The 13485-nt window shown below is 42.2% G+C and overlaps 1 protein-coding gene across 1 annotated transcript in view; it reads right to left on the bottom strand.

Moving 5' to 3' along the window:
* Nucleotides 1–4913, bottom strand: part of CERKL (CERK like autophagy regulator) — a 143969-nt gene extending 139056 nt beyond the window's left edge. The window contains exon 1 of the mRNA XM_089916616.1: nt 4667–4913. Coding sequence (XP_089772742.1) covers nt 4667–4904 — 238 coding nt within the window. The 5' untranslated portion in view covers nt 4905–4913. The remainder of the gene's footprint in view (nt 1–4666) is intronic.
* Between the last annotated feature and the right edge of the window lie 8572 nt (nt 4914–13485).

Here is a 13485-nt window from a genome sequence, read left to right as displayed (position 1 = left end):
CCAAACAGCTCAGGCAGATTAATACTTAGAATGGACCCAGCTCTGCTAAGTCCCATGTAATCACTAACTCTTGTTGTTTTAAAATTGATTGGTTTTTTTCTCATTTTCACATTTTTCCACATTACCTTTCACGTTGCAAAGTTTCCAGCAAATGAATGTCTATAAAAACTTAAAGGACAAGAAAATCATGAACTCCCTTATAAAAGAAACACTTTCAAGACCTTATTTTGAAGCCCAGCTTTTTCAGGTTTTTCTGGTTACTGCTCTAATTAAGCTGAGCTCAAAGTCGTGGTAGGAATAACCCTTTGAAAAAACACAACATGAAATGGTATAACCTGAGGTAGTAAGTCTAAGAATAATAAGAGAATTGTAAACCATAACTAAGATTTGAAACCTTCACCGTATTTTTAAAAATATTTAAAACATAACATTCTCATGCTAATCGAACATACTGTAAGATCCTTGCCCTGAAATTTAATAAGAGGGTACAGGAAATGAAACTGAAGAAAGGATAAGCTAGTCCTTTTGTCCATCATGAAAAATCTGCTCATGGCTAGCCTTATCCCACTATTTTCTATCAGAAAGTGGTTTCTTCCTTTCCAAAGACAGAACCTGTGCTGAGGTGACTGCCCACCTCTCATTATTGTGTCTTGAAGCTAGGGAAGGGGAGCAAGAAACTTGGCCCGTATTTCCCAGGCAGTTCTTCTAATTAGAAATTCATTAGGGCTGTGAAGCTCTAGGTGTAAAATACACGTCTTCCACACACACCTGGCAGCTGATCATTAAAACTTAACTCGGGTTTATTACGATGTCCTAACACCAAAAGTCTATAAAAATAGGTATTTTCTTTAAAATGCAACTTCACAGAGTTGATGGTTCTTAGAGATCATATAATGTAAACGCCTCATTTTGCAGATAAATAAACTGTCACTCAGAGCAGTTAAATGACTTGCCTTAAGTCAGTTACACCCGTTAGTTGTAGACAAGACCTCAGGGCCCCTTGGTGCCCACTCCTGAAACCCTTCCTACACCAGATGGGAGATTACAGACAGCCGGAGTGGGGTGCCTGTAAAAGATCCTGTAGTGCTTTTCATACTTCAAGGTGCTATTCATTAGTAAATGATAAAGGTGCCCAGTGTGAGATAACAGAGACTTGTGGGCATTTGGCATTCCAGTCATAGAGATCCCTAAATTAATCATTCTTAAGTGTACTAAAAGATGAGCTTAACATAGTCTAATGCTATCTATGCATTACTGACTCTCCCTACCAGTAGCTTTTCCTTTACGGGAAAATCTCATAACCAGATCTCACAGTACAGTAAGCAGATTCTGCATTGGGGATACACAAAAATGCTTGTACCTTCTGTTTCCATCTAGTGTTTCAAATAGAAGTTTACCACTTGGTAAGCGCACGTTCCTAGAAGTCTGTCCTCCGTTGAGATTTAGAACAATGCCAACAGGCCATCAGTGATGATTTTGAAAATGTTGAACTCTGAAAATACCTGATCCAGTAACAAGCTAAGGGCTGAATGACAAAATACACATATTGGTCTATGGCATCTGCCCATACCCCCTTTCTGAGTCTCTTCTCAATTTCTGACACCTCACGCCTGGTCCCAGGCACCATGTAGGGGGCTAACAACACTGTGGTCTGCTCTGCCTAGACAGGGTCCCATGACCCAGATGTGCCTGACCTTCCTCATTTGGCCTTAAAATCCTCATCTGACCCCTCTCCCATTTCTTCACGAAAGGTTTTGCCCTTTCCTAGAGCACAGAGAGCTAACTTGGTAATTCACATGAATAAACTCAAACGATTCCACAAGTAAAATGACTGTAATTTGAGATTCCAATAGGAAGATCATTAGGTACCAAGGCAGGCGATAATGAAGATATTTTCTGAATGGATGATGCCCTTTTGTGCATACAGTTTGCTTACACATGTGACATACTGGTCAATCTATGCCCTGGTCATAGATTGCTTTCTTTTTCCAACTTACAGCTGAGCAAGATGGAACCTTCTCACCATGATGCTAACAATGGAGAAGTAAGCCAACATTAGCTGAAGAATGTTTTGTAAAAAGAGTTCTAATGCTTTAACAAAAGGGGAGGGGGATACTCTTACAGGTGATGAGAAATCACTATTAAGTAGCAGTGTAGTAATCAGATTATAATGCAATGGGCAAAACTAAAGTTCATGAGACCAATTAACAAATTCATTCACGTGACAAATGTTTATGTCAGGCACTCTTCAAAGCGCTGAGAGTAAACAAAACAGATGTCCTGAACATCTTCCCTCTTCTCATGTAGATCCCGTCTCTGGGAGCTACACCATCAGTTCCCCCCAGTTCTGAGGCCTTCAGATTTGGTCTGAATTATACAACCAGCTTCCCTGGTTCTTCACTTTGCAGATGGCATAGAGTGGCATATCTCAGCCTCCATAATCCCATAATCTCCAATTCCCATAATAAATCTCCTCAAATATATATTGTACTGTGTATTTTTTTCAAGGTTCTATTTCTCTGGAGAATCCTACTACATGTCATTATAAATAAGCCAAAACCCATAGAAGGCAGAACACCAAGAGTGAACCCTAATGTAAACTATGGACGCTGGATGATAATGATGTGTCAATGTTCATCAGTTTTAACAAAGGTACCACCTTGGTGGGAAATATTTATAATGGGGGAGGCTATGCATGTGTGGGGAGCAGAGGGCATATGCACCTTCTGCTTAATTTTGCTGTGAACCTAAAACTGCTCTAAAAATAAAGCCTATTTTAAAAAAAAAAAAACAGCTACTAAGGCACTATGAGGTTTAAAAACTGAGTGGTCTTGCAAGCATCTCATATGATGTAATAATGCCCAGCAATCCGACCCCACCCCTACCCTTTCCTGGGACAGCCAGGCACCGGCCAAGGAGCAACAGACATGGTCTCCTCCACTACATCCTCCCACACCACGTCCTCCCAAGTATGGCAACCTTAAGGTAGTTTTTCCTTCATTTTCTGGACCAATTTCATTTGTCTTTCACCACGCACATCTAAGCTAATTCCACATCAGAGAGTATTTCTCACATTTAAACATATCTCTCAATACCTCCTTTTCTTTCCCCACTCTTATTATTTTACTAAGTAAAACATCTCTTGGTTCCTCCTACAAATAGTAGTGCTTACTAAGGTGCTAGGCTTCTGGACCTCCAATTTTCGGGGCCCAAAGTGGTTTGCATACTAGGTGTTAGTTACAAAGAAAGGGTGGTATATCTAAATGAAGGAAAAGAAAACCAAAGTGTTTTAGGTCAAAATTAAAGATCAACACTTGCAACCTTTAGAGTTATAACTGTCGGGATGTCTTTTTAAACTCTACAGCCAGGAATGCTAATTAAGACTATTTTCCCTCCATCACCACTCAGTATACAAAAGAGCATTTTTTGTCTTCATGCCATTATTTGACTTTTCGTGTACCGGTATTGCAACACTGATTTGAATACCTCTCGTTGCACAATGTCTCATTTTATTCCTATAGTATTTCAGCTTCATTGTAGGTTAAATCGACTCTTGTAGGCCAATTTAAACTCTAATGGTAAACTTCTATGTCCCCAAATTCAAACAGACTTAAAAACTAAACAGAATAACTCTATGTCCATATCCCTAGCTTTTAACTCAAAGGTTCTAGAAAATACTCCACAGCTTGGTTTTCAACACACCTGAAAACATTTTTAATTAAAGTCAAAGGCAGTTTTAGTTAAGTGGGCCAGCAAGACACCTGCAGCAGAAGCAGAATTCCCACTCAGAACCAGCACTGGGTCCCTGACTAGTCTGTTTCGTTCGATTTTTGTACACAAAACTTTAAAACCGTGACATTTTTCTATTCTTTGAGGTAAACAGCGCATTGTGTCTTGTTTTCCAACAGGGGAAGGCATTTTTAAAAATCTCGTAAGTTAGCATTTAGAGGGGACGTGTACCACATCCCAAGGTTTTCCCCTAAATCATCTCTAAGACTTGAAGTAGTTCTATTGTACAGAATTATAACACTTTCTAAATAAAGGTTTAGGTCAAAAGGCAAATGCACGTAAACAACAAGATGATTCTAAAGTCAATATTGAACACCAAAAGTTTCTAGACTGACCTTTAGACTTGATTCTAGACAATGGCTAGGAATGTGAGGGATGGAAAAGTCCAGGGAGACCAAAAGTTGGGGTGAAACTTTCAGAAGTCAGCAAAATGAGAGCTGGATTTGAAACCCACGTGTAGGTTTACTCGGTAAAATGCTTATACTTTCAGCGTTACCGTCAGAAGTTGACGGAGTAAAACTTCAACTTGGAGGAGAGGAGCAGGTGACCTTCCTGCATCTGGAAAACACCTCCCCTTGCGGGGCTCAATTCTTTCTTCGGCGTCACAGAGCAGAAGCAGTGTGACGCAGGTCCCGTGATGGCACCCCAGGCGGAAAGCCAGCTGGGAGGGGACAGGTAGCGGGAGGCCCCTGGGGGCGGCGCGGGTTCTCGCCCCCTGGCGGGAGGGAGGAGGCGGCGGCTTCTGGACGCGGTAGCCGGCTGTGGCAGAGGCGGAGCTTGCGGAGGGACTGCGCCGGGAGGAGGGTGTGGGGCCGGGAGAGCGAGGAGGCGCCGCGGGGGGCGAAGACGCCGGGACCTTCTAATTGGGACCACTCACCTGTGGGGCGCTCGGGCTGGATGGGCTGCCACCTCAGGGCCCGCTCGCTCAGCACCACGTCGCAGCTGTCCCTCCGGATCTCGAAGATGCCCCGGAGCAGAATCAGCTCGGCCGCCGACTCTGGCTGCTGCCCGGACGCCCACAGCACCGAGGGCACGGCGTCCGCCGCCGGGGGCGCCTCCTCCTCCCGGCAGCCCTCCAGGGCGCTCACCCTGCCGCCGCGCCTCCCCCGGGGCATGGCGGAGCTACCGGCTGGGCCCGAGCCAGGGGTCCGGGGAGGCCTTTGGGGGAGGAGGTGGAGCCCGCGGCAGCCGCGGCTCTGGCTGCGTCCGGCGCTGCCACAGCAACCGCGCGCCGGGCAGAGACCCAGGAGGGAGGCGAGGCGGGGCGGGGCGGGGCGCGCAGGCGGAGCCGCCCTGACCTAGTCCAGCACCTTGGCCCGCCAGCCTCCTGCCTCTGCCACTTACTACAAAAAGACCGCAGTCCAGGAAGAGGAATAAGTGGATCTCTCCACCTAGTCCCTACAGTTGCTTGAGATTTTGCGCACTGCGTTACCCGCCAAAATATAGGCCAGCGCTTCTCAAACACTGACTTGCATACTCACCCCTGGGCATCTTGTTAAAATGCAGATTCTTATTGAACAAGTCTGGGATGAGGCCCCCGACACTGTTTCTAGGAAGCTCCCAGGTAACGCCGCTGATCCTCAGAACGCACTTTGATTTGCAAGGGTATAACCCTCTGTTTTTCCACCTTCTTCCCAGCGGGCTTTCCTGGAGCGCAGAGGTCGTGCTTTATAACCTTGCTTGCATGCCCCCAACAGTTAGCTAAACTATATGCAGCTGGTAATAGAGAACTCAGTTCCCAAAAGCCCTGAGAGGACGCCAAAGACAAGTCCCTGGTTTACATAGACAAATTTTCGTTCTGACAAATTTAATGTTAAAGGAAGGTGCCTCCATGCTGTAAGTATTAAGGGTCCTAATTTTCCCCAAGATACTCCTCTGCAGTCTTGTCTCTGCCTGGATCTGACTTTCCCTGGAGAGAGATCACAAGAAGCAGGGCTTATTCTCCTGAAGGCTAATGCAGCGTTACCTGGAAATGAAGAGAGCCCGGGCCGGGGCGGGCGTGGGAGGGTGGGGGCGGTCAATCCTTCACTTTCTCGCGATAACTGAGATTCATGAAATTAGCTGTTAATTTGGAAAGCACAGAGTCTGGAGGCCAATGGTTCTCAATCACATTAGAGTTACCTGGGGAGTTTGCTTATAATCCAGATGCCCAGGCTACACTCAAAGACAATGAAATTGGAATCTCTGGGGGATGGGACCAGACTTCAGGAGTTTTTAAAGCTCTCCAGGTGATTGCAATGTTCAGCCAGAGCTGAGTGCCGCTGCTTTAAGCAGTGTATTAACAGGGAGCTGACAACTTGTGAAAGTGAGTTCTCTGGAGGAGGAGCCAGAGTGGGAAGTAAATCAGCAGGCTTATTTTTTATATACATAAGGCCAGAATAATTGCATTGAGAAAAAGTTAGGGAGAGGAAATTAAATTCAAAGAGTTGTGAATCTAGTTCCACTATGCTAGTGCCTAACCAGTAACTTCTGATAGGCAGCCACTTCTCTTTCTGTCCTCACCCCTCGTCACACTGCAAAGTCAGACAGAAGAGCTAATGGTAGCAGGAGCATCTCAAGGGTCTCTGCTCAAACTTAGATTTCAAAAAACCGAGGATGGAGACCACAGACCTAGCCAAATCCCTTTCAGACACAAAGCGCCTGTGTGCCAGTTAAGCTAGGACTCTTACTGTTTAATGCTCTGAAAACAAATACCCAAGCTTCCAGGTGAAGTGGGGAAGAGCCTCAGTGTGATCTGATTGCAGCCAGCTGTTTCTTGGAGCAGAAGTGCAGCTGCTGTTAAACCTCACGCAGGCTTCAGGTGGCTCAGCTCAGCGGTCATTAGTGGGGAAGGCTGGTGCCCTCCGCAGAATGAGTTGCAGTTCTGGAGTCAGCATCTTGTATTCACAGCTGTCAGGCAATCAACACAATTAGAGCTCGTTGGCATTTTAAAAGCTCACTGAAAGCCAGGGCCGATAGGCCAAGGCAGTGGCTACTTCTTAGGACATTTGCAAGGGGCAAGTTGCCATTTTTCAAGCTTCAGCCAAGCCAGACAGCCAAAAACATTGGCTTTGGCTTTCTTGAGGATGAAAGTACTGGCTATGTTCCATTCTTTCCCTTTGATGAGGTGTTCTCTTCTAGGATTCTAAAGGTTGCAGTGCCCTGGAGCTCTATCCACAGGACCCACCTACGTGAGCATCAGTGCCATGGCTTTACATACTATTCAGGGCTCCTCCAGTGATGTCATCAGCCCCAATCAGTCCCCTGAACTTCAGGCACTATGTCCAACTGCCCACCTGACATTGCTAGTTGGCTGTCCAACAATCATCTGAAACATAACATCTAAAACCAAACACAGGATTTTCTATCACAAACCTGTTCCTCCCAGAATGTGGCAAATCTCAGCGAATAGTGTCATCAAAATCCTTGACATCATCCTCATTTCCTTTCTCTGTAATGAGAAAAAAGAAAAATTCATGACACATTTAATGTCTGCATGTCAATCTATATTTTGGGTGAAGTGAGCTTTAGTTGCATCCATCTCTCAGTCATTTCTGATGCTAAATAAGCACATTGTCAAGGGGTCTGCTTCCCTCTCATGCTGAATAGAGATTTTGTCAGAATGTTCCTGCAACTCGGGCTCGTACTGCCTAAAAGGTAGAGGGCCATATATCCCTACAAGAATTACAGAGAAGCGAGAAAAAATTGTAGAATCCCACCAAGTCAGAATATTACATCTTCTTCATATGCCAGTTTTTTGCACTCACATGGAAACTCTGTTTAAAATGAATTGCTCAGCTGTGTTTTAGGACACATCTCAAATGATTATGGGATGACAATGACCATGTAATCTCTAGCTTCTCAATAAACAATAACAATAAGTAACAGAGGAAAGAAGAATAGGCACTTCTTTCCTTTCCCTCAAGTTTTTAAAGCCCCATTTACAGGTAGGTACTATATTCATAAACTTGGAGCAATTTGAAATGTATTTCAACCAAATAGAGAGCTTGAAACATTCTCACAGTATCTGCTAGCAACACTGTAGTGCAGAATCTTAAGTTAGGTATAACCAGATACACAAGTAAAACACAATTTAAATCAGAAACATATGCTCATTTTCTAGAGCTCACACTATTATAACTGTGAAAAAGGCATTATACCGAGGAGGCAACATCTCTTCCCACTGTTGAAAACAGCCCACTGCTTTCAGACCTCTTACCCATAGGCACCAGAGAGTTTGGCACTGGGTTCAGTCTTTGATTATTACATCATTTTTTGTCATCATTTTGGGCATGTCAGTGTCCTAGTCCCAAATTTCCATGACAGCCTCATCCCAACAATCTATGGTGTCCTCTGTTGCAGGCTCCCATTCTTAGGACGTCCTCTGGACCTTGTAGAACTTCTTGAATGCTTAAACTCAAAAAGCACTCTTTCAGAACACAGACTCTTGTTCTTTTCAAACTTGGATATGCTTAAGAATCTTTAGTTTGTTTTAAATGTAAATTCCCAGTGTTTACCCCCCACTGATGCTCTGAGATTTTGAATCTGTAACTGAACTAATCCTAGAAATGTGTGTTTTAAACAGGTACAACAGGTGATTCTGTATGTTTTTGACAACATACACACCACTTTGACAATCAGTGAGCAGATCCTTCCTGTTTGTCCTGCTCTTGACCCCTGCCGTTTTACCACAAGGCTTGTCCATTTGTCTATCATTTACAAGTAATGGAATATCCAGCTAAAAGTGTTTCAAAATACAATTTTACTTCTCATGTAAACAGAGCTCTGGAGTCAGGCTGTTCTGGGTTGGCCTTTAGGAAATTGAGGGCTTTTTAACAAATGGGACCTAAGCAAACTTATAAACTTTTGCACAGAAGAGGAAACCATAAACAAAACAAAAGGACAACCCACAGAATGGGAGAAAATATTTATAAATAATGCAGTGGATAAGGGCTTAATCTCCAAAATATACAAACAGCTCATACAGCTCAATATCAAAAAAACAACCCAATCAAAAAATGGGCAGAAGACCTAAATAGACATTTCTCCGAAGAAGACATACAGATGGCTACAGGCACATGAAAAGATGTTCACCATCACTAATTATTAGAGAAATGCAAATCAAAACTACAATGAGCTATCTATCACCTCACACCAGTCAGAATGGCCATCATCAAAAAGTCTACAAATAATAAATGCTAGAAGCGGTGTGGAGAAAAGGGAACCTTCCTACACTGTTGGTGGGAACGTAACTTGGTGCAGCCACTATGGAATACAGTATAGAGGTTCCTTAAAAAACTAAAAATAAGAGTTGCCATAGATTCCCACAATCCCACTCCTGGGCATATATCCAGAAAAGACAAAAACTCTAATTTGAAAAGATACATGCACCCCAACATTCATAGTGGCACTATTTACAATAGCCAAGACATGGAAGCAACCTAAATGTCCATGGACAGATGAATGGATAAAGATGATGTGGCATATATATACAATGGAATATTAGCCATAAAAAAAATGAAATAACGCCATTTGCAGCAATATGGATGGACCTAGAGATTACCATACTAGTGAAGTAAGTCAGACAGAGAAAGACAAATATGATATCACTTATATGTGGAATCTAAAAAAATAATACAAACTTATTTACAAAACAGAAACAGACTCACAGACATAGAAAACAAACTTATGGTTACCAAAGAGGAAAGGGGGTGGGGAGGGATAAATTAGGTGTATGGGATTAACAGATGTACACTACTATATATAAAACAGATAAATAACAAAGATTTACTATATAGTACAGGGAACTATATTCAATATCTTGTAATAACCTATCATGGAAAAGAATCTGAAAAGGCTTACTTTGCTGTACACCTGAAACTAACACAATATTATAAATTGTTTTTTTAAATTGAAACTATATTTCAATTTTTAAAAACAACAAAAAAGAAATCAGGGGCTTTTCAACTTTCTATTTTGCTATCCCCAGTTAACAACAAGGACCCCACAGGTGGCTCCCAGATGGCTGCATGGTCCCTAATCATATATCATCTCCCCAAAATGTCCAGAAGCAAGTATAGAAGTGGCAAGGGCAGTTTCTATCTGTGCACTTCTACTTCTATCAGGGAAGAACATGTTTTCCAAAATTCCACCCAACAGATTTCCTCTCAGGTCCCATTGACTAGAATCGGGGAATATGCCTGTGCTCTAGCTTCCAGGGAGCCTCAGAACAGTGTTTTCAGTCTGGAAGAAGTTGTGGATGACTATTGTTTAGGCAACTAACAGTGTCATATCTTCTTTTTCTTCCAAGCTATATCATTTATGCCTAACAAGACACACACCCCAAACTTATTGACTTAAAGCGATGATTATTTTTTCTTGTGATTCTGTGAGTTGGCTGAGCTCAGCTGGGTAGGTTTTCTCCTCCATGGAGTATCAACTGAATGCAACTGCATTTAGCTGGAAGCTTAGCTGGGGCTGAAACACCCAAGATGGCTTCAGTCACCTGTCTGACATCTCAGCTGAGATGGCTGTAATGGCTGGAGCCTAGCCGGGCCTATCTCTTTACATTTGGCTTCTCATTATTTGATTGTGTTGTGGGTCTTTTAAAGCCTAGACCTGGAACTGACATAGCATCACTTTTGCCACTTGCTATCAGTCAAAGCCAGTCACAAAGAGAAAGGGAAATAGAGTACGCCACTTGGTGGGAGGAGCAGCAGTCACATTAAAAAGGGTATACATATGGGGGCAGAAGTCACCTTAGCTGATAGCCCAACATAGTCCTCCCTCTGGCCACAGTGGTTAACATCCCTCCCATATATAAAATACACTCACTCCCCTTCAAGACTGCTCAAAATCTCACCTTATTACAAAATCAAAGTCCAGGATCTCATATATGAGGTTCTTTGGGTGTGCTTCTCTTATTCTAGAAACTGTGAACTAAAAATATGTTATCTCCCCACACACATCAACATACAATGATGAGACAGGCAGAGGATAACCACAATAGATGCTCAAAAAGTGGGTGGGGGGGGGCCAGAAAACACATCACAGTCACTGGTCCATAGCAATTCTGAAATCCAAGCAGATATGTGTTACCAGTTCCCCATACTCTGAGAAAGAGAATGTTCCTTATCTTTCATCCAGTTCTGCTCCTTAGGAGTGGTCCCCTAGTTAATTGTTCTCAGCAGCTCTTAGCTCCAGCCTCTGGGTTTTTGGTTCTGCCCTCCATACCATCTTTCTTTTCAGTAAGAAATGGGTCTGTGATGGCAGCTGAGTAGTTTTTCAGCCTTTTTCTATCCATAAAAATTTGGAGGTCCAGAGGCTTAATTTGGACTGTTTCTGTCTCTTTTAGTCTAAGTGGATATAACTCCTTTAGTTATACTTTGCCACAAAGTATTTCTTTTACACAAAGAAAACTCTGTGAACTTTATGTATTGATAGTTCATATATATATATATATATATATAATCATATTAGGCCATATCATACAAAAGCCATTCCCACAAATCTCTTCAAGATTGGCCCCACTGTATTTTGGACTCCAAGTCAGGATATTAGGGTCTAATGTTCCTAATGTTCTTAGAAGTACTTTTGTCCAGGTAAATTGTGTGTTCTAACTACATCCTTGATTAGGGCTTGACCTAAGACCATGTTTAACTGGAAGCAGCCTACATTTCATCTTTGCTTTGAGGCTATTTTTTGCTTTGGAATTTTTTTTTGCCAGAGTATCTGTCCTGGGCCATCTTTAGTTCCTCTAAATTATGCTGGCTTATTACTCCTTAAAACCCTAAAAGAAGCCAATCATCACTTATGATATTCTGCCAAAAATCTCCTTAGCCAGCTTCACAAATTCATTTGGTGCTTTCTATCTAACAAGCCATTGCAAGATTGTTGGGGCCATCTTTGTGCATCTACCAGGTGGATTCACTCTTTGCTTCCTGGGCCCCATGGTGCACCACTTCAACTTCTCTCTTAACAGCACATCCACTTCGTTTATCCAAATGCCATAAAAGCCTGCAACTATCTTCTGTTTCCACTCTGAAGTGTGGGCTGTTGAGAGATTTCCACTGAAGCATGTGGGTTAAGGCTACTAAAAACTACTACAGTATTACAGTCTCCAAACCTTGCTTAGCTCTGAGCCCTGCTATGCTACTATGGATTAGTCTTGATGGAGCTTATTCTCCTCATTCCTGGAGAGGCTATTTTAAACCTTCAGTTTTCTCGTTCAACTCCCTCTCACTTAGCATGTCATCATGCCTCCATCTTCACATGAAAGAACCTGGTAAGAATAAACTCCCACTACTTTCTAATCCTTACTCCTGAAATTCTCTTTCTCTACCCTGACTCCTATCACTAGAAAGAGGTATCTCTCCTGTCCAAAGGAATTGCCTGTGTTCCAGATCTTCTACCTTCCACTCTGCCCAACAACTTCCTCTATCAAACACACCCATATCTCACATCTTATTAAATTTCATCTTCACTATATACACAGTTTTCTCCATATTTCTGTATAAAAAAGACCAAGCAACAACAAAATCACAGTCTCTTTTGTATCAGGTGATTCTCCTTGTGTGACAGAAAACCCAACTCAAACTGGCTTAAAAAAATGAAACCTAATTAGAGAGGTGGGGTAGCTTATGAAGAGAATAATACAAAAAACACAGTGCAAGAACCAGTTCCTCTCCTCTTCCTCACTCTGCCTTCTATAGTGTATCGCTCTCTGCTTGACATGTATCCTTCTACTCCACTCTCCTCTCTTCCCAATAGCCAAATGGCTGCCACATTCCAGACCTCTAATCCACGTACCATGTTTGTCAGAAGAGGAGTCCATATCCCTGTTGCTACTTCCCACATAAACCAGGGAAGTCTCTCTTTTCCAGTCACAGTAAACTCTTCTTGCATGTCATTTTATCTTAATAAGGTAACATCTTTATCAGTCAGCAGAGACAGAGTTATGATGTGGTTTGATAAAACTCGGTGACTTAAAACAATAAAAGTTTATTTCTTACTGATGTCCGCGTGAGTAACGGTGAGCAGGAAACTAAAACGAGAATAAGCATAAGAAACACAAGTACCAACTGTTCAGAAACAAAAAGAAAAAAATTTAAAAACAAGATAGTGTCCCAAATCTACGTAAACTAAAACTTCTGATTAAATATCTTCAGAAGAAACAATCACCAACTGGTAATTTGAGCAGTCAAAACAGTCAAATAATGAGATGTATAGCCCTATATAACTAAGGTTGGCATCTTAGCCCCTGGGTTTTAGGTTCACAGAAAGAGTCCTGGCTCAAGGCCCTATATAACCTAGAAGAGACAGAGCTTTTGGAAGTCATGGTACTCACATTCACTTGGATCACAATAATTTTTTTTAATTATGTAATTTTACACGTCATAAAATTGTGTGTTGAATGCGTGTTTGTGAAACCAAGGAAAGTGCTCTGTTTGTTTTTTCAGAGGTCTATTTATTAGTATACATATTGCGCCACATAGACAATAAATATGGCATATTCACATGAAGAATTAATAACAGTCTATAGCCTATGCTTTTTATGAATTCTATAATAAGGCTTTTAAACAAAATCACCCTTAGTTTATTGGCTGTGTCTATTCACACTTCACTAAATCTGGATGTCAGTTTAAGTTAATTCACAAGAATAAAAACCAATAAAATTTTACATAATTCAGATGCCTATTAAATAGCTATAATTTGTCA

The sequence above is a fragment of the Delphinapterus leucas genome, chromosome 8 (genome assembly GCF_059928025.1).
Source record: "Delphinapterus leucas isolate spDelLeu-1000000601 "Yukka" chromosome 8, BTC_Dleu_Yukka2, whole genome shotgun sequence".
In the NCBI taxonomy this organism is placed as follows: Eukaryota; Metazoa; Chordata; class Mammalia; order Artiodactyla; family Monodontidae; genus Delphinapterus; species Delphinapterus leucas.
The sequence above is the reverse complement of the archived record's forward strand: the minus strand, read 5'-3'. Positions and strand labels throughout refer to the sequence as shown.